The sequence below is a fragment of the Medicago truncatula genome, chromosome 3 (genome assembly GCF_003473485.1).
Source record: "Medicago truncatula cultivar Jemalong A17 chromosome 3, MtrunA17r5.0-ANR, whole genome shotgun sequence".
In the NCBI taxonomy this organism is placed as follows: Eukaryota; Viridiplantae; Streptophyta; class Magnoliopsida; order Fabales; family Fabaceae; genus Medicago; species Medicago truncatula.
The window spans coordinates 20,569,996-20,591,682 of record NC_053044.1 but is presented as its reverse complement, the minus strand read 5'-3'; the positions used below and the strand labels follow the sequence as shown (position 1 = coordinate 20,591,682).

Below are 21,687 nucleotides of genomic sequence, written 5' to 3'. Positions count from 1 at the left end.
TTAAAGTATCGGGACTTCACATTCAACACTAAACTAGTTCAACCAACCACAAGTTTTTATCAAATACTACAAATTTAATCAATTAATTTAGTAATTGAAGCTATAAGTTGGGTTATAAGTTATTCGTTATAAACTTATTTATCATAAATAAGTTTGCATATAAGATATCCGCTATACTTTTCACCAAAGTGATCCTTTACTTTTAATCATTTCTAAATTTTCATGAGTGAGTTGCCTTGAAAAACCAATTTAAAAAGGTAGTGTTAATTAATGCAAGTAGTGTGTATATATGTCATAGTCACTACCTTCTCTTCCAGTTCAGCTAGATACCAGTTTAATGACTATAAATATTCTCTAATCTTCCTTTTCATCACAAAATTATAAGAAACATCAATATCTCAATCCCAATTATCATAAACAGTAAATAGTGAGAGAAACTTAAATAGAATGGTTTTTCTATTAGTACTTCTAAGACTTTACCATGTGATTGTTAAATCATGTTATGAAGCTGCAAAGAAATTGCATAGTCACAGCTTTAATTTTATTGATCTTTCATCTAAACAACTTCATCAACCTTCAACTTTTCCGAGTATTTTGAATTGTGATTTAAAGGGGAGAGATTCACAAACACTTGTTTGTGACATTCATGATGTCCTATTAAGGAACCATTCATTCTTTCCTTATTTCATGCTAGTTGCCTTTGAAGGTGGTAGCATTTTAAGAGCTTTTCTATTACTTTGTTCATGTCCTATGTTATGCTTTTTGAGCTATGAACATAAGCTTAAAGTCATGATCTTCATCACTTTTTGTGGACTTAAAATCAAAGACATGGAAATGATTGCAAGGGTAGTTTTACCAAAGTTTTACATGGAGAATCTTAACCTTAAGGCTTATGAGGTTTTGGCTTCAGTAGGATGTAGAGTTTTCTTCACTTGTGTGCCTAGAGTTATGGTGGAAGGGTTTCTTAAGGAATATTTGAATGGTGATGATGTTGTAGCTACAGAGTTACACACTGTTGGATGTTACTTCACTGGTTTGATTTCTAAGCATGGTTTGGTTGATAAGGATAATGCTCTCATGGATTATTTTGGATATAGAAGACCTGATTTAGGAATTGGAAGCTCATGTGTCAATGATCATCATTTTATCTCTCATTGTAAGGTATATGTGAAGTTAGTTACTCTTTTTGCTATATTATGTTCTTGGTATTAATTAACTTTAATTTTTTTTTTTTGGTAGAATAGTTAACCATAAATTTTTTAATGGTGTCTTTGGATAGAGGAAAATGAAAGGAAGTTAGGATTAATTGTATACATTCTTTAGGTAAGTATACCCTCCGGTCACTATTATAAGTAAAAATTCACATTTTAGATTCATTCATTTAATGATACACACGGTCTTTATTATAGACCACATACATCATTAAATGAATGAACCTAAAATGTAATTTTTTGCTTATATTAATGACCGGAGAGTGTAAGTTCTTAAAATGAAAGGAATGGAATGATAAATTATCATAAAACATAATGTTTTGATAGATACCTATAAACATTTGATTTGAACCAGAAAATGTTCATTTGCATATCTTTGATGACTCATGGAACATAAACATAAGTTTGATATTTTTTTACTATTCTTTTAAAACATTTCATCCCTACATCTGATCCTCTTGCCCCTACAAGCCAAACGGATTTTTATTCGTAAAAAAAAAAAAAAAAAAAAAATCGAAATTAGCCTTGTGTACCGACAAACTTGAATTTGAATTATTAGAATATAAATATGTTCTGTATAAATGGTACTTGTGTTTTCTTCATTGGATATGCATCGTTGATGTAAAACAGTTTGACATTGATATTTAATCAAAGGGTCTTGCTAAGGCATCGGTTAAGCATACCATAAAAGGGAATTATTACCATAAAAGGAATTATTTTTGACTTTATTATAAATTAATTACACAATTTCAATACATTAACTGCTTTATAATTTCCTTTTTAATATCCTTAACCAATACCCGAAGCACCGGTTAGTATTTCCCTTAATCAAAATCCACTATTTTCCTTCATGAAAATCAAAATCCACTATTTTGTCATATCTCCTCATTCATGTATGGGTAGTTAGAATTTAATAATAGGACATAAAATATTGTTATCTTTCATTGGATATTAGTATAAAAATTACATTGATGATGCATGTCCATTAAACTCTCCTTAATACCGGTTGTTCTTGAAATCTTTGAAAACTCATTATTTATTTTCAAATTCAGTTGTTTTGAAGAGAAATTTGAAAAACTAGAATTATTTTTTATGAAAAGTGATCCAAGCAAAATAGGGAATTTGTCAAAATATATGTACAAAGGATTAAATGTGGGGTATGAGTTTTCATAAATTTAGCTCAGTTGGTAGAGACAATGCATAATATATACAAGGTCTGTGGTTTAAATCCCGATCACCAACAACAAAAAAAGTAAAATGTGGTGTAACCCACAGCTGTACGTTTTCATTTATTTTTGGCATATGATTATAATTGGTACACATTATAACATCCTTATCTAACTAACCACATTCTTACAATCACAAGTGTACACCTTTAATTTCATTTTCCTTATTAATATTCCATCTTAATTCCCATCTAACTCCATAAATATATGATAATGATAGGAAGCTTATGTGGTGAGCAATGAAATATGTCCAAGTTCAATCATGCCAAAGGAAAAGTATCCAAAGCCATTAATATTTCATGATGGAAGACTAGCATTTTTCCCTACACCTTCATCAACTCTCTACATGTTCATGTGGCTTCCATTTTCAATTCCATTATCAATTTATAGATTATTTCTTGGCACAATAGTTTATTACAAATGGGGACTTGCATTAGTAGCATATAGTGGTATAACTATAAATATCAAAGGCTATAGTATTACAAACCCTAAAAAAATTTCAATAACAAACAAAGGTGTACTCTATGTTTGTACACATAGGACATTATTAGATCCTGTTTTTCTTAGCATGAGTTTGAGAAAACCTTTAACAACGGTAACTTATAGCTTAAGCAAAGTGTCGGAGATCATGTCTCCGATTAAGACGATGAGTTTAACAAGGGATAGAGAACAAGATAGGGAAACAATGCAAAGGTTGTTAAGTGAAGGTGATTTAGTTGTTTGTCCTGAAGGAACAACTTGTAGGGAACCTTATTTATTAAGGTTTAGTTCACTTTTTGCTGAACTTGCTGATGAGATTGTTCCAGTGGCTATGAATGTTAATGTGAGTATGTTTTATGGTACAACAGCTAGTGGATTAAAATGTTTGGACTCTTTTCTATTTTTGATGAATCCATGGCCTAGTTATAATATTGAAGTACTTGAAAAGGTACCAAAAGAACTCACTTGTGCTGGTGGAAAATCTCCTTTTGAAGTGGCTAATTATATACAAAGAGAGTTGGGTGATGCTTTAGGGTTTGAGTGTACAAATATTACAAGGAGGGATAAATATATGATGTTAGCTGGGAATGAAGGTGTTGTTCAAAAAAAGAAGTGAAAATTATGGTGTTTGAAGTTTCACATTCAAAGAAGATATGTAACTCTTTTCCACTAAATGAATGAAAGAAAATGAGTGTGACTGTTGTTTTTTTTTAGGTGAAGAGTGTGGCTATGTATATACATGTAAACAAGAAGGGTTAAATATGTTTTTGGTCCCTATAAATATACCAACTTTTCGTTTTAGTCCCTCTAAAATATTCCTTCAACTTTTAGTCCCTATAAAATTTTCAATCACTACTTTTGGTCCCTATTTTTAAGTTAATTTTTGTATTTTTTTTAATGAAATGTGCATAAATGTGTAGAATATTGTAACAAAAATTCATCAAAAAAATTAGAATTTTTTAACAAAACATAAATTAATTATGAATTTTTAACCATAAAAAATATAAAAATTCATATTAAATTCATGTTTTGTTAAACAATTCTAATTTTTTTTTGGGAGAGGCTCTTATAAATTTGTCTGCAAAATTTTGTTTAAAAATATAAATTCTACATATGAGTTTACTTTAAAAGAGGGACCAAAAGTGAAGATGGAAAATTTTGAGGGACTTAAAGTTGAAGGAAAATTTTAGAGGGCCTAAAACGAAAATTTGATATATTTATAGGGACCAAAAACATATTTAACCCAAAAAAGAATGTATAAAATTATATTTCAACATCAAAATGATTATTTCATACATGCTTGTATCACACTCAATTATGAAATATTAGAGTTTATATTGCAATAGGTAATTTATCTTCTTTGGTTAGGAAAAAAAATGCTAACAAGTACTCTTGAGACATTGTTTAAACAACCAAATGTGGAAATTTTGGCAAAAAAATAAAATAATAATTAGTGTAAAGAATGTTGTAGAAAAGAATCCAAATATTGTTGGATGAATGTATACCCATTGATGTTTATATTACATTTTATTTTGGGTAATGGTATCGAATTTGAAAGTTCAATTCGATGCATTGTCAATATCATAGTGTTATTACTCAATTATGTAAATCATACTATCATTAAAATGTTATGACGTTTGAGCTACCACAAGTATACGCCAAACGTATTCAATAAGAGACTCACCACCACAAAATACTAGTATGTTAGTTAAAGGAGGGGTGGTGGTTCAAGCTATCGGTCTTAGAGGGTTGACCACTCATTGTAATGTTGTGACATCCTACATTGCAAAATACTACTTTGCAAAGATATTTACTAAATAATATAGTAAATTCCTCTTGTGAAAATACTTGATTTTTAGAGCGCGTTTGATTTGCTAAACAGTATGTATCGAATATAACAGTGCAACTTAGAACATCACAACACAAAACAGAACAACACATGACAAATATTTATGGTTTTGAATAAGTTTTGTTCTTGTATGATTTTTGGTGGACAAAAAACTATTTTTGTATTTTAGATAACTTGTTTGTCGGGTTTTTGTGAGAGACAAAAAAGTTTATGTTTTTGTTTTGTCCTTTACCCTCAGTTTGTCCTATTCAAGAAACAATTTGATGAATTAAACATTGTATAACTGAAATTATTTAATCATATCCTTTATTTATTAGCCGATCAAACTCACTCTTAAAATCTAACAATAACACGGTAGGCATAAGACATTACTAACACATTCACACTCACAACACGTTTTTAAAATTTGAATTTTTTTTTTTTTTTAAGTTTAAATTATTAAACCCAAAATGAATGATTTCGTTCACCCTTGTCACCAATAAGAACGAGGGTACAAAATACCAAAAGGTAAATACTAGACATGCAAAGCCAATCAAACAACTCATCAAAATAATAAAGTTTTCAAAACATCAATCACAGAATAAACTCACAACTACTCTTCACATATATGTGTTTGGGACCAGCGATGGCTAGTGGATGATGGTGTTTTACAGAAGTCAGAAAGTCTGCCAGAAGAATTCAAAGAGCTTACTGTCTCAGATTTATTCATCTCTCATACTCGGTTCTGGAATGTTGGTTTATTGAGGAACCTTGTTAGCAACGAAGATACTAATCGCATCCTGAATACTCCTATTTTTGAACCTAATCAGCACGATAGAAGAGTACGGAAGGCAGAGACAAATGATATATATTCCGTTAGAAGTGGATATCGTATCAGTCTCAGTCAACATGTGGACTTAAGTAATCACCGATGTGATGGAAATTGGGCACTCCTTGGGAATCTTAACGTGCCTACTAAGGTGAAAACTTTTCTATGGAGATTGTGCAGAAATGCTCTTCCTACAAGGGTCCGACTTCAAGACAGAGGGGTAAATTGTACAAAAACTTGTGCTTTATGCGAGAATGAGGTTGAACCTATTTTTTTATTGCACAAAGAGTGTGCAGTGTTGGCAGCAATTAGGGATGTGGAGCAAAATTCAACAAAAGGCTCAATTAAATCTCAGCTTTGGGGTCACCATGTTTGAAATACTGCAAGTGCTAGAATCAAGTCAACGAATCATTTGGGCTTGCGTTATGTGGTCTATTTGGAAACAGATAAATGATTATATCTTGAGGAATGAAGTCATGACCACTGCAGCAGTTCGTGTCAGAGGTCTTAATCTTCTAACAGGTTGGCAAAACGCGCAAGATAGCCGTAATAGAGCGGGTGTACAGCAACAACGTATTGACAACACAGTATGGAGAAAGTAAGATGAAGGCCAGTTCAGATGCAATGTAGATGCTGCTTTCTTCAAAGAAAGCAACCAGGTTGGTATAGGGATATGCATCAGGGATGATCGCGGGAGGTTAGTGAAAGCCATAACCAGTTGGTCATCGCTGCTCTAATTAGATGTGATCAAGGGAGAAGCTATTGGCCTTTTATATGCTATCAGATGGGCAAAAGAGCAGAATTTTAATAATGTAATTTTTGAGCTTGACTCTAAGAGGGTAGTAGATAGTTTATGTATATATACATTTAAAAAGAATGTATAAAATTATATTTGAACATCAAAATGATTATTCCATACATGCTTGTATCGCACTCAATTATGAAATATTATAGTGTATATTGCAATAGGTAATTTATCTTCTTTGGTTAGAAAAGAAAAAAAAAATGCTAACAAGTGTCCTTGAAACATTGTTTAAGTAACTAAATATAGTATTTTTTGCATAAAAATTTGTGTAATTATTATTTTTACTTGTGTTTGATTTATGTTTTCAATATAAAAAAAAAAAAAAAAAAAAATCAATGGATTTCTTAATCAATGTCATTAGGGCACTTATTCGCATAATAAAAAAAATTAGTGTAAAGAATGTTGTACAAAAAATCCAAATATTGTTGGATGAATGTATACGATTGATGTTTATTACATTTTATTTTGGGTAATAGTATCAAAATTGAAAGTACAATTCGATGCATTGTCAATATCATAGTGTTATTACGTTTGAGCTACCACAATTATACGCCAAACGTATTCAATCAATTAATCAGACTCAACTCACTACCACAAAATATTATGTTGTTTGTGGCAAGTATATTAGTTAAGGTGGTGACATCCTAAACCGAAAAATACTCTGCAAAGATGTTTACTAAATAATATAGTAAACTCCTCTTTCGAAAATATCTGATTTTTAAAATCTTTCACAATTCACACTCATAACACGTTTTAATCTATTCATCATGCTTCCTTTGATGGTGTTGCCTTTCTGCTTTCTGCGCAACGGACCGACACAAGGAGTCTGGGGAGCGCTTGGAGCGGCAATGGATTAAACATTTAGGACCCGTTAAGAGAACACTACACTCTTACCCAAAACTTTAAGGCAATGAGCTTATGGGTCTCGTCTCTTATATATCCAACATTTGCTCCATTTCTAGCAGATGTGGAACATTATCACTCACACTTGATTTCCAACAATCTCCCCCTCAAGTGTGACTCACCCACATCACTAGGATGATCCACACTAGAATCCCGCTCCCACTCCCGTCCAGCAAGCCTAACCAGGCTCTGATACCAGTATTGGGTCATGAGGGGAGTCAGAAGGACCCCACATTGAGGCCAGAACATTCGTTGTCACTTGTCACCAATAAGAATGAGGATACAAAATACCAAAAGGTAGATACTAGACATGCAAAGCCAATCAAACAACTCATCAAAATAATAAGTTTTCAAAACATCAATCACAAAATAGACTCATAACTACTTTTCACATGTTTGTTGTGTCTTTGTGCCATTAGAAGTACAGAAACATAAGTTAATGGAAGGGAGTAAACATGACCGGCTAAGTACCAAGCCACCCAAGTAAGGGTTTTGGGTCTCAAGATTTTGGGTTATAAAATGCTTTAAAATAAGTCGATTTAACTATAAATATGTAATATGACATATCAATGATCAATATTTATCTAGGTTGGTTGGTCAATTTTAAGGCCTCGAATCCTTTTAATCGTAAGTTCAAATCTTGGATTCAACAAAACTTGATTTATTATGCTTTTACTAAGCATTGTGTTATTTTTCTTTTAATTAATTCTAAAAAGCCTCATTATAAAATTTATTTTAGGTCTCTTGACATGTTGGGTCGGTCCTGGAAGTAAAGAAGTGGAAGTAAAGAAGTTATATAAAGTATGATAAGTAATAACAAGTAATAATAATACAACACACATATGTCATTCAAAAATAAACACAATGACACTTACTCATTTTTTTTTTCACAAGTCATCTGTTCACTTTCGCATTAACCTATAACACTTTCACATAATGCAAATTTATTTCAAGACTCATTCATGAACTCATTCTTGGAAAGTAAATGTCACCTTTACGTTGTGAAACATTTTCTCCTTTTATTTTAAAAAATATCTTATGATTTTACTTGTTAGCAAAGAGATAAACACTTTTGAATTGAACAATCGTATGCATTTTTCTAAAACAATTGAAATCCATAAAAAATAGTTGTTTTTATTATTTCCAAAACAAGTATTATCTTAAGTAACTAGTTCATCTTCTTGTTGTTGTGGATGGCTGAAAACTAATAAACATGAGGCATGTAATCACTGAACTAAGGAATTGTCCGTAAGATTGTGCAACTCCCAATAAATACAATATGTTCTTCTCGATGATGATCGTATTGAGGTTATCAAGACACGAAAAAAGACAACAAGAAAACCCAGGAACTTATTCTGAATCAAAGATGAAGCTTGTGTTAATACCTTATTATATGAACATGAGAAATTCTCCATGAAACACTAACTAAGAAATATAATGTAATTTTGTTTTAATTAAGGAAAACGGTTGTGTTGTGATAGTGAAGAATGGTCACATACTGCATTTCTCTATTTATTAAAAAAGAAATGATATTTAAACAATTATTTTTTGACAGTTTTTGCAATAACTTTCTCTTTCTCTATTGCTAACAAGTTGTCATAAGAAAGGTTGTTCAAATAACATTGCTCTTATTAAAATACGTGAGCTTTAGAGATTTTTTTAAGAAAGAAAAAAAAAATTAGTTCCTACAAGCAAGCCAGTTTCTATAAACATGAGCAACATGTGAGATAATTTAGTAAACGTGGCAAGGTAAGTATCTCAAATAAAATATGTTTTATATATAATAAAACTATTTTCTTTATTTTCTAACTTAAAATTATGAGACAAAGTATAATACAAAATTTACAACAGTTCTTTCCATCATAATAGTTTACTTCAAGACAAGTTAATAAGAAGAAGAAGAATGAGTGTTGGTGAGAAGAGGGTTCTGGATTTGGAATGAAACTCATCACGGAACACATATGAGGAGTTAATTTAGGTTTGAGATAAGAGGGTTAATTTAAGTTTAGAAACATAATTTCAAGGTTAAATTTGATTTTTTAATAAAAGGGTGTTAAGGAAATTGACACATGTCCCCATGAGCATAGTTCATTTGATAAGGGATAATGCACAATATGTACAAGGGCTGGGGTTCGAACTCCAGACACCCCACTTATTCATCTTAAAGGTAAATTTATCTAACCACTAGGCTACTTGACCAAAAAAAAAAAGTAAATCGACACATCCTAAAATTTTGTTTTTAAACGTTTGGATTTTTTAGGTTTGGAGGTTTGAAGTTCATGGGTTTCAAGGGTTTCATATATGAAGGTGATGCTACATTATTAGATTTATTAGACCTTCAAAATTTAATGGTTAGTTTTTCTTAACAAACCTATTAAATGGTTAAAATTAAAAAAATTATTGAGGTCGTTGGTGAACCACATGTAATGTTGGTCTATCTTTGACATTTAGAATTAAAATTTAATGAAAAGCACATTTAGAGGACTTAAACGTAACAAAAATTAGTTATAAAACCTAGGGAAACAAAAAATTAGTTAAGGATCAAAACAACAATTTAGCCTAAAATATAAATTTATGTTTTTGGAACTAGACTGATATGTTGAACTGGAAAATGGAGTTTCTTTCGGTTTGGTTAGACCAAGTAAATTTTGTGTTAAAAATGGAGAAAAGTGTGTTAAAAAATTAACAGTCCAACAAATTAGTGTTAAAAAATGTTTTGTTTTCTTCCTTCTTCCTTTTTCTTTTTGCTTATTATCTCATAATAATTAGATACAAAAATCAATAATAAAAAAAAAAAAAAAAGAAACTATATGCAAAAGGAATAGAACATAAGGTTTTGAATTTCGGAGAAAAAGAAGAGATATTTATTTGTTGGTTCAAACTCATGTTCTCTTCTTTTTGGATGTGAAGATGGCATTATGATTATATATGGTGATGAGGACAAAGAAAAAGTAGAGGTTCACTAGATGTATGTATCATGTGACCATAGCCTATTTGTTGTCTTTGGTGGATTACACAATTTTTACCATAAAAGTGACATGTACTTTTTTTTTTTTTTAACTCGGTATCTGATTCAAGGACCGACTAATTTAAGGGGATCCTATTTAAAGCCAGAGCTATAGCTTTATATGGACTTGCCCACCAAAATTGACACTAGAGAAAATCGAACATGAGACTTTGAGAGGAGCAAGCTCCAAGATCCCAAACTAATCACTAGGCCAACCCCAAATGGGTAAGTGACATGTACGTTGATGTGGTTTATTTGAAGTATTTCAAAGATCTAGACATGGTTTATAGCTATGCCTGGGGTGTGGCTTCCCTTGCATACTTGTACAACCAGCTCAAAGAATGATGCATCAAAATATCGAACGAAACATGACCCTTCTTCAGGTAACGTTTTTAATTGATGGATCATATGTGGTGCTTGTTACATACCATAATGATTCTTGCGCCATGTTGAAAATTTGCAAATTATCCCCAAGCACCCAATTGTATCTGATCTTGCTATCATCATATGTGGACCGTCAATATATTTCTAAGAGCCTAAAAGCCATTTAGAAAGGCTTAAGCACCCTACATAAGGGCTCCTGAAGCCCATGCGCGCTCTCCTAGACACGCCGCCTTAGCCAGTTTCTAGAAGCATCTAGAACCGGGTAAAAAAGACCTAAGACCTAAAGTAAAACTTGCTTGGGGCTTAAGTCACGCTAAAACAATCCCACAAAGGGCTATAAATACCACGTTTGGGATCATTCTCAAGGCATCTCATAGACAGTCTAAACCCTAGATTCTAATATTGTACTCACTGCAAATACAATCTGAGATCAGATCAACTGTATGCTTAGTACCTAAAACATGTGTTACGAGAGTAGGTCTGAGGCGATTGTATCATGAACCCATTAGATAAAAAATTTGGATATATGATCATTCATCATTTTCATATTATTTTCCATTAGTTTTAGACTTTTTTTAATTAGTTTTAATCACTATAGATTAGAAATCCTTATCATCTGATATCTAGAGAAAATAATTCGATTTGTGTTGATTTTTTCTTAACCAGACAATCCTTCAAGCATTTAGTCTATTTTTGTGTTTCAACATGCTTACATCATGTTTTTGGCACCGTTTTTGAGATTTCAAAATCATTGTTGAATTTTATTTTGATAAATAATATTTGTACAACCATTTTATGATAACTTTTGAACAATTTTCTCTCTCATAAACACATTATATTCTTATTCTCTCTCTATTGTTTTTGATCAATAAAGGAGAAAAAAAGAATGTAAGGAGAGAAAAAAGAATGTTTTTACAAAAGGTGTCACAAATTCTTGTATACTACTCTTTTATTTTTACTTATTTGGATTTTTTTTTTCTCAACAATAAAATTTTCGTTTTTATTTTGTTATTTTACTTATTACTCACTACTTGTATAATCTTGCATACGAGGACATGCCTCAGTTGAACTTCTCTCTGACTCGGAAATTGAAAAGACTACTCGAGCAAATCATGTAGAGATTAACATGGACAAACATGTAATTGAGATAACCTAATAGATGGGGGAACCACAACCACCCGAAGAGAGATTTCTCGAAGACTATGGAGCTCGTGACAGTTATCGAAATAGGTTGACCATCACTAAGTAATTTGTGATGGTAGCAAAGTTTGAAATCAATCTAGGGTTGCTCTAAGAGCTGAAGGAGAATTAATTAGTTTGCAGGAAAGTACAATAAAGATGTAAACAATCTCTTAAAAAATTTCTCTGCAATATACGAGAAAACAAAGGTGCACAAGAATTATGAAGAAGTCAAATGATTGAGACTATTTACCAAAACAAGTTTTTGGAGCATTTTTCTCCTACAACTTTGTTTTTAATAGGCAACAAGATATTTCCAACTTCCAACAAAGGTGGCGTTTAGCCTGGGAAGGGACAGTTTTTTCCCACCATGGGAAAGTGTCCTTTTCCAGGACAGGTGGCGGTGATGAACCTGCTAGGAAAAAAAAACAAAAAAAAAAAAGAAACTGTTTTTTAATGGTGTTTGCTTTTTCTAGTACACCCCACCCTGTTTACTAACTACAACACTTCAGATATATTTCAGAACACACAATGCTCCTTCCTCCTTCTCTCCAACGGCTAAAAAAGACACTGAACAAATTGATTGAAAAACCTGGGAAACGCCATTTTCATTGTTGAAATAAGAATTGAAATTTAATCTCTCATTGAATACTTAGGCAGTGCAGGCGTTAACACAGAATTGAAATAAGAACATAATTAAAATACATAAACTCAAGAACAGCTAATTCGACCTACCTAGAAATCATAGACTAATGAACAACTATTTCATGGAATCTTCGATACAATGCAAACCAAAAAGAAAATTATTGCAACCAATAAACATTTGACCTTCAAAATTGTCGTTCCAACCTTTCCAAGTTCTTCCCTTAATCTAGACACCTCCCAGATCTGGTTTTCTTTCAAACCTTCTATTTTTTGTTAATTTGACAGATTTCAACTTTAATTTTTTTTTTTTCCATTTCACTTAATTTTCCAATGCTTTCCTTCTCAAGTAAATGGACATCCGCTTCAAAAGTTCTATGTGTTTTGGAAATCTGGATCTCAGTTTCAGTACTTTAATGCTCTAATCTATGGCTACCCATGCAATGTGAATTAGTGACATTATTCTTCTTTTATGCTATTGTCGGTTAAATATATAATCCTGAACTGATGTCTATATTCTTTTTTTAAGAAATTTAATGTGTTTTATTATAAATCAATGTATAAATTAGATACATATGCGAATAAAAATTTATAACGTGTAAATTAATTCTTTTTTTAAAGGAAGACAAAATTAATTTATGCCACACATAATTAATGTCAACAAAATTAATTTTATGTCACATAAAATAGTCCACATGATTTAATTTTATGTCACATATTATTTATCTTTTTAATCAAATTTTAAAAATTGTTTAGATCCTTCTAACATTTAATTTAATGTGGCAACATATAGTAAGTTAAAACATATGCGCCAAAAGCATTACCTGGGTATGAAACAACAAGCTCAACAGAAATTTCCAAGGCACATTATGTAGTACAAAATAAATAAATAAAGAAAACAAATGATAAATGGTTTTTAAATGATTTTCGTGGGGTCCGAATAAAGATCACACAATGCTCAACAAAAAGTATCAACAATTACCAAGTAATTAATCTTGACCATTCAAATAAAAAACTATTAAATCAATGGCTAAAAGTATAACTTTTCCATCATGAAAAAAAACTATTCATTCCTATACTAAACCCCACCTCCAACAAAAAGAGGGAGTGACAATTTGAGAAGCTTAGAAGAGGTATAACAAGTTACTACCAATACAAGTGCTAGATAGAGCTTGTGGTGGTTCCATAAAATATATAATGCAAATTCTCAAATTGTGATATGTATTTAGAAATATAGGAAGTACAAATTTGTTAATTTTTTTTACAAGTAAAGCGAAAATATAGGGCAAATTCTATGGTACATCCAATATATTTGAGTGTATCGGTACATCCACTCTTTAAATTAATAGTTAAATAAATTGTTTTTTGAAGAAAAATATTATCATTTATAATTATAATAACTTTATGAGTGTACCGTAAAAGTTCCCCATTATTAGTGTTTTGTATGCGTTAATCCCACCTAATCACACATGCGCCACATTAATTCCATGTGATCATTGCCCAATTGATAGCGTGTTTGACAACTCAACCATCAAATTTCCCTAAAAAAACTAAGTTGACCACATTATTTATTTAATTAATAATAATTTAACAGTCTTCATTAGTTTAACTCAGTTGATATTAACAGTACATAATATATACATATACGGGATTCAAATTTTTGAGATTTAAATCTCTGACATCTCACTTATTCATTTTATTCATTTAAAAATGAATTGTTAATTTAGGCTACTTGAAAAAAATAAACAAGGACAAATACTAAAAAATTAACTGCTATTTACAAAAAATAATTAAATTTAATACCAATCTAAACAAATCTGAGTTGGCACATGCGTCACGTTAATTCCATGTGATCATTGCATCAAATGTATGTGGCCAAATTAATAGCGTATTTGATCAAAATAAAAAACTCAGGACCACCATATATTGATTTCAAATATCGTTTTCAATAATAATTTTCAACAACAATTGGGAATAATTTAAAGTAAAAAAATGAACTATTTGGAAAAAGTTAAATACCAAAAAATATGCTACTTTGTCAAAAAAAAAAAAATATATGCTACTTGCTAAAGATAAGTAGCATTATACAATCCACAAAGCTTCGTGGCTTTCAAACCCAACACATCACCCACCATACGATCATGCCACGTGTCTTTCATAGCTTCATTCAACCGTTGGATGAACCCCTTATCATACTTTTCACAATAATGCAACAAACGTGCAACATGAGTAGGGTCCTTATTGTCCCACCATAATTCACGTCCATCTTCACATTCCGGCGACTCCCCGACACCACCGGAGAGTCTCTCACGGTGGAATCCGGCTAACTCGGCAATATATTCCACCATACCATCAAGAAGCCTAGGTGATGCCTTAGACCTTCCATCCCATAGCCAAACTCGAGCCATGGCACGTTGAATTGCACCTACTATAGCCATGTTGTTGAAATTCTCATCTTCAAGTAACATAGGACTAATTTCAATCACGTAGCTATTAATATTTTTTTCATCTGCCGTGATCGTAGTGATGGTATCGAGATTCTGACGAGCAAGACGAAGGGTGACACTCTTTATAATCTTCTTATTCTTGATATCAATATTATCGTTGTTTCCATTAGGGTATAGAATTTGTTCTACGAAGGAGCTTGTGTTGAGAAGTATACGCGAGGCTTTGTCGTTTGAGACATAGAAAAGAGTGAAACGACGACCGGCAAGGGAGTCTTTTGTGTCGTTTACTATATGTATGTCAAAGGTTTTTGATGCTTCATAGTTTGCCCATATTGAGATTATTGCTACAAAGAGAATAAGGAGGATACGATGTATGATATTGTTGTTGTTTGGAATGAAGAATTTTGAATTGTTGTAATCGTTTTGTTGGTTAATCTCATAAGAGGAAGGGTTGAAATGAGGTAGGAGTGGTTGGAAGAGGAAATGTTTGTCTTCATTTTCCATTGATCTTGAAGCAATTGAAGTATATAGTTGCGTTAATGGAAATGGAAATTTATAAAATGTCAATAGGATTTGTGTTTTATTTTTATATTCTATAGTTGTGTGCTTTTAATAATAGAGCAATGTTACCCATGTTTTGCTTTCAACTAACTTTTATTTTACACTATATACGTTTTTATTTGGATATACGATGAGTCGATGACATGAGCACTATCTTTTTTTTTTTTTTTTTTTTTTAGATAGACGGAATGACAAAGCCATTATAAACTCACACACATAAGTGGAGGTAGCGGGGTTCGAACCCCGATCTTGACATCCGACCTAACAATTTCGGCATTTTGTCATTCCGATCTTGAGCTAGGACTTCTGGATGACATGAGCACTATCTATTCTTAATTGAATGAAGGTCATGAGTAAGATTATTACAAATACAAAGGCGTTATATTTGAAAAATAATTATGTAACTCATGATTCTATCTAATTTATGTGGATTTTAATAAATTTAAAATCCACTTTCTCTTTGAGGAAAATTTAAAATCCACATAAAATAAATTTAGTAAATTATTGACAATTCTTCTATGTTTTTTTTTTATTTTTTATAATTCTTCTATGTTGTTGTTGATTATAACGAGATAACACAATATGTGGTGCATGTGAAAGTGGGGTACAAAAATGGGTATATGTTGTTAGGTGTAAGGACATGACTATGACCAATTTTGTTATGTGACAACATCAAAATTACAAAATTAATTAATGGAGAAAGTTTTGGTTCAAATGGTAAGTCTTACATTCGTTATAAAAATGAATTAAATGTTTGATATATACTTCCATCAATATTAATTACTTTTTTCCTTTATAATTCTAATTAATACTACTTTCATCGTACAAGTGAATGTGAGAAATAAGATAAGCATGGTAGATAACCACAACAACTCATTTCAATCATTTGAAAAGTATTACATAGCCAAGTAAATAAAAAACTTCACAAATTATTAGGATGCAAAAATTGAGCATATATTCTCGCAACTTCTGAAAGTACCTTTATAACCATAAGATAAGAATGGGAGATAACAATAGTTCACAAAAATACCACATGCTTTTACTGCATGACAACGTTACATGGTCCTGGTTTTGATTTTTAACCATTTAAACAGGGAAAAGAATCGGTAAACAATCTGTGTAAAAGTAGTAAAAACGTGAACAACTATGTAAAAATTACTTCTAAAAATTACTTAACGAAACTTGTTCCGGTTTTGATTTCCTACAAAAGTTCAGAAGCAATGTAGCGATCTTCTGAACAACTGTGTTTATCGAAAGCAATTCAACATCGGATCTTTCTTTGAGATAATCCGGCAACATCTTCTTTTGGTGTTTTTGCCATACTTGTACATTTAGAACACTATAACTTGACAGAATAAAGATACGGCGAATGTTCTTAGAACTAACAAACATTTTTCAATCTGCTAAATACATAACAAAAGAGGAAACAGAGATTAAATAAGTAGCAGAAAATCATTGAAGACAAGTTTACACACTACACCAGAGACAGATAGCAAAACTTCTGCTTTTTCACAACTTGTCCTTTAAGAAGATCTTCATCCTTGATGCTTCAACTTTGTCAAAGTGCCTCTGATATAAAAAAAATTAAAAATAAAAATTTGCTGTTCAGAATCCACAAAATCTCATATCAATTAAAAAAGGGAAATAGCATAATAGGTTCACAATATGGAGAGGATGAAGTCATTGAGAAAACAATTGATCAGTCAGAGCATGTTCATTCTTACCTACAGCAGGAAGCAGCCCAGAATTTACAGCCAGAAAACACCGAGAGTTATACCACGGCATTCAACACCTAACAGTGAAAAAGCCACCAATAATTAGTGGAAGTGTTCACTAATTTTGTGCTATTATGAAAAGTAAGAGTTTTACTCACTTCATCGTTGTTAGAGGGTTCATAGTAGCTGTTACTGAAACAGTGAAAACAAATATATGTCAACGAGCAAGTCAACATAATTTCAGAATAAAGATCTCAAACTCCCAAGTCAAATCAAAAGAAAAAGTTTAAATTTAACATGGTCTTATTCATGAAAACTTGTTCCAAACACACTAGGTTGTGGGATTAACCAAACAACCAAATCTTAAGGAACTAAATTAGGCTCATATCATGAAAAGATCATAGTACAAAAACCTACTTTACATACTAAAAATATTATAAAGAACATCAGCCACATCCTATTAATATGAATGTAATATACAATGAAAATAATGCAAAAGTCTATAGTTTCAAGAAATAAAAAAGTAAAGATATTACCGAACAAGAGCTTTGAGAAATTATGTTGATATAAAACAATACAGTAAAGAATTTTGAATTAGCTTTCATGTCAATCAAGTCAACATTAAAGTTTTTCATATGATCTCAAAAACACGGCACAATATAGACTTAGTGCATTTAAAAGAATACATAACTTTTATGTACTAACCAAATATTTTAACTCAATCAAATAGATAAAAACAAATAATACAATTCCTCTAGTTCAACTTGCATTACCTTCACATCATGTTATTGTTATTTCAATCAAACATCTCACATCATGTTAAGTGTCTAACTCTCTGCCGATTAACTGTTCTAACATCTAAGCATTGGCCGGAGCCATGCTAAAGCATACTGCTGAACCCTAAAAGTTTGCTCTCCATTATGTCTGGACTTCACACCAATCTAAAGACCTAACCTATAACACTATCATCAGTCAATCACATACATTTAAGCTTCACTGAGCATTCCGCCATACTAACATGGTCTAAAAATGTTGGGATATTATAGTGTGAGCGCAAGGTGCAGGGTAAACAAGCCAGTTTCACAAAATTCAAAGCGAGACAAAACCACCTACTGAAGTTTGAAAGACAAGTTCAAGATTCTTTTTGGGGTCAAAAATCATGCCATGCTTTGGTATGGCAAGTATAAAAAGTAAGAACTACCACTCTAAACACTTGGACGATTTCATTTCCCAACAATCAGAGTTTGTGTAATAAAATAAATTGATTCAGTTCACAAATGGCATACTTTATAAACTAGTCATAGTAGTCTTGCTAACGAAGTTATTTATTTCGTCAACCACACTTTTATATTACAGAATGAAGTTAAATTAGTAAACTGAGCCCATTCAAAGGAAAACAAAGAAAGCAAGTAAGAAAGAAAATTTACCAAAACTTGATGACACAACTTTCCAGGCATACATCTTGCAATTGGTTCCGGACATCATCTAGCTTCTCCATATCAGCTGATAAATGTCTCGAACAGTGTATCTTGATCTCCTCTAAATATGGGGCATTTTCTAAGATAAATGTAACGAATTTGATTTCATGTACATTTCCATGAAAATTTAAAAAGCATAATCGTTTGAGAGAAGATTTGAAACAGCACGGCAGTGAGTTCAGTATCAAATCATCACTATCCAAGTAGTTAAGTACCTAATCAAGAATCAATAAACAAGTCAATTGACCAGAATAATATCATTGTTATCCTTGAAACGTGACAAATACAAGGACTGGTGCGGAATGTAAAACATACCACCCCAGGAATCGTAAGATCTTCCAGTTTAGGAGTCTTCCGAAGAATGTCCATTACTAATGCACAAGCGTTCCCGGGACTCACAGAACACACATAGAGATGTGTCAAATTGTAAAATGTAGGAAGAGGAAGGAGATGCAGATGCAGATTATCCAATGTATGGTAAAAAGACTAGTAACGGAAACAAAACTACATTCAGTATTATGACACAGAAAATGTGCAACAATTATAAGAAACACATAACTAAAGACAACATTCTCATTAGGCGTTAGCATATACAATATTTTTTTCAAAAAAATGAATAAGATATGAAAACAGTCGAACATACCATAAGAATAATATCATTTAGTTTGAGAGATTTGACACTACCAAGTCCCTTCAATAGCTCAATTGAACACTGAGCAGCATACGGTTCATCATGTGGATAGACATACCCAAGAAAAATGAACGCATCAACTAGGGAGGTCAGGTTAACAGGGATAACTTCTATTATTGGATTGCATATGCAGTATAAAGATAGAAGATTCACAGCATCAATCTTGAGTTTCATAATATGATCATAATCTACACAAAGCATAAGATAACTGATGGTCAACTTCCTTAATGTGGAAATTGAGAGACTAATCTGGTTTATGTGCTCCCAATAACAATTATCCAACTCCAACTCTTGTAAGACAGGGCACCCAGAGAAAAGTTGTTGAGCCGAGTTCTCATTTGCAAAGGTAACATTTGTAACTACTAATGTCTTCAAGATAGGGAAACAAATACCACTAGGAATATGTAGAGTGAACTGGAGTCCTAAACGCAATTCATTTAATGACTCGAAAGCTGGGAAACTATGTGGTAAGACAAAGTTATCATTTCGATCACCTAGTGAAAGGTCAAGATATTGTAGTTTGTGGTTCGCAGCAGAAGATATTATAGAACTAACTTTGTCTGTATCAATACTAGATCTAAATATTTGAACGCCAAGCCTTTCTATGCGAGTAGATTTGTGCATAAGTCTTCCAACTAGATCTAAGAGGCAATTTGCCTTGTTTTTCTGATTTTGGAGGCTTGACTCATTCAGACGACGAAAAGTTTCAAAATGAAAGGCAGATAAGTAGGTCCACAAGTGCTTCCACTTCTTTGCTAGTATGGAAGTTCTTACAACATCTTTGGTCGGGAGTAAAGAAAGAATATGAAGAAGAACGGCCTCAGGTAAGTCACTAATCATATCGATCATGTCATCCATATTATGTCGTTGGATCTTATGCACATCGGTTGATGAGATTGGACCAGCCATGACCCGTGCTACCTGCTAAAAAAATATTAAATTAACAATAATAAAAATGCAAACTAATAAGGAGTTACAAGTAAAATAAGAAGGGCAGCCCAATGCACTAAAGCTCCTGTGTACGCAAGGTCTAGGACAGGGTCCCACCATTTTGGTGTATTGTTCGCAGCCTTATCCTGCTTTTTACAGAAGACGATGTTTTCATCACTTAAACATAATCTAAGTAGTCAATCTAGGCGGGAACCCGAATGAGGGTGCTCCATCTCAGTGAAAAACCACTATGGGAATGCGAACGCAAGCTCGCTTCCAGTTCGTGTGCTCCGGTGGTTCCCGGATTCCGCTCCAGGAAAATCACAAATTTGCCCTTAAAAATTGAACCGTTTGAAGGGACAATTTGGGTTTTTGCAAAACCTTAAACCCTTTTTCTTTCTTCTCCTTTTCAGTAACCACCGTTTTCAACCCTAAACCCTTCCATTCATACAAGTTCTATGTTTTTTTATCATATGTTTTGTTTTTGTCCGTTACATTTGAATCAGCTACCACTAGAATAGATATTAAAGGACACATTGGTACATTTAAGTGTGAGTTGGGAGTAGCAAATAATAATCTGAAAAATCCATTAAGAAGAGAAGAAAAGGAAGAGATTACCTTAGCAATGATGAAGAGAGTGACGCAAAAAGCTAAAGAGCATACTGCAATGAAGGAAGATACTGATGGGTCACGGTGAGAGTAACTTTATAATCTTGATTATGACCCCTTGATTCTTGTGAGAGAAAATGTCTTGGGAATGGTGACCTTCATTGCACACAACACACCAAATAATAAAGAGTAGTGTTATCTGAACGTGACAACTTTTCGTATAACCAAAATTTTACAGAGGAAATGAGGTATCGGCATAAAAATCAAAACAACAAAGACAGAAAGGAAAAAGATAACATGAGTATAATAGAGAAAGTTATCACAAAAGTTGTAAAAAATGGTTGTTCAAATATCATTCCTCAATAATAAAATTACGGTCCTTTTTTATAAAGGTTAAATATGTTTTTGGTCCCTATAAATATACCAACTTTTTGTTTTAATCTCTCTAAATTATTTTTTCAACTTTTAATCCGTATAAAATTTCAATCGCTATTTTAAAGTTAATTTTAGTATTTTTGAATGAAATTGTGCAGAAATGAGTAGAATATTGTAAAAATAATTCCCAAGAAAAATTAGAATTTTTTAACTAAACAAAAATTTAATATGAATTTTTAACCATCAAAAATATAAAAATTCATATTAAATTTATGTTCTATTAAAATATTTTAAATTTTTTTGGGAGAGATTCTTATAATATTATGAATTTTTCTGCAAAATTTTATTCAAAAATACAAATTCTAAGTATGATTTTATTTTAAAGGA

At 31.8% G+C, this 21,687-nt stretch overlaps 3 protein-coding genes across 5 annotated transcripts; 1 reads left to right on the top strand and 2 right to left on the bottom strand.

The window, feature by feature from the left end:
• Positions 1–237: 237 nt before the first annotated feature.
• LOC11415639 (glycerol-3-phosphate acyltransferase 1) lies at positions 238–3,636 on the top strand. The gene is made up of 2 exons (XM_039831196.1): positions 238–1,161; positions 2,658–3,636. Exons 1-2 carry the CDS (start codon positions 448–450, stop codon positions 3,531–3,533), a joined length of 1,590 nt encoding a protein of 529 aa, XP_039687130.1. The 5' UTR covers positions 238–447; the 3' UTR covers positions 3,534–3,636.
• A 10,760-nt stretch (positions 3,637–14,396) lies between these two features.
• Positions 14,397–15,557, bottom strand: LOC11410719 (uncharacterized). The gene has a single exon (XM_003599827.3). The coding sequence runs from the start codon at positions 15,443–15,445 to the stop codon at positions 14,561–14,563; it is 885 nt and encodes a 294-aa protein (XP_003599875.1). The 5' UTR covers positions 15,446–15,557; the 3' UTR covers positions 14,397–14,560.
• Positions 15,558–16,661: 1,104 nt separating this feature from the next.
• On the bottom strand, positions 16,662–21,086 carry LOC11412043 (F-box/LRR-repeat protein At3g58900). Of its 3 annotated transcripts, none has more exons than XM_003599826.4 (7): positions 20,935–21,086; positions 19,339–20,307; positions 19,011–19,181; positions 18,645–18,910; positions 17,376–17,409; positions 17,227–17,294; positions 16,662–17,071 (listed from the first exon to the last, which is right to left on the bottom strand). In XM_003599826.4, exons 2-6 carry the CDS (start codon positions 20,293–20,295, stop codon positions 17,274–17,276), a joined length of 1,449 nt encoding a protein of 482 aa, XP_003599874.2. In that variant the 5' UTR covers positions 20,296–20,307; positions 20,935–21,086; the 3' UTR covers positions 16,662–17,071; positions 17,227–17,273. The 3 variants fall into 3 exon arrangements, with proteins under 3 accessions (XP_003599874.2, XP_024633734.1, XP_024633733.1); XM_024777966.2 differs by having other exon boundaries at positions 16,662–17,042; XM_024777965.2 differs by lacking the exon at positions 20,935–21,086 and having other exon boundaries at positions 19,339–20,310.
• Between the last annotated feature and the right edge of the window lie 601 nt (positions 21,087–21,687).

Excerpts from the sequence above, each read along its gene's own strand:
- LOC11415639 (XM_039831196.1), top strand. The coding sequence starts at position 448 with ATGGTTTTTCTATTAGTACTTCTAAGACTTTACCATGTGATTGTTAAA. Across the intron at positions 1,162-2,657 it reads ATTTTATCTCTCATTGTAAG|GAAGCTTATGTGGTGAGCAA; the intron begins GTATATGTGAAG and ends TGATAATGATAG.
- LOC11412043 (XM_003599826.4), bottom strand. The coding sequence starts at position 20,295 with ATGGCTGGTCCAATCTCATCAACCGATGTGCATAAGATCCAACGACAT. Across the intron at positions 19,182-19,338 it reads TAAATGATATTATTCTTATG|TCTTTTTACCATACATTGGA; the intron begins GTATGTTCGACT and ends TTCCGTTACTAG. Across the intron at positions 17,295-17,375 it reads AACCCTCTAACAACGATGAA|GTGTTGAATGCCGTGGTATA; the intron begins GTGAGTAAAACT and ends TTTCACTGTTAG.
- LOC11410719 (XM_003599827.3), bottom strand. The coding sequence starts at position 15,445 with ATGGAAAATGAAGACAAACATTTCCTCTTCCAACCACTCCTACCTCAT.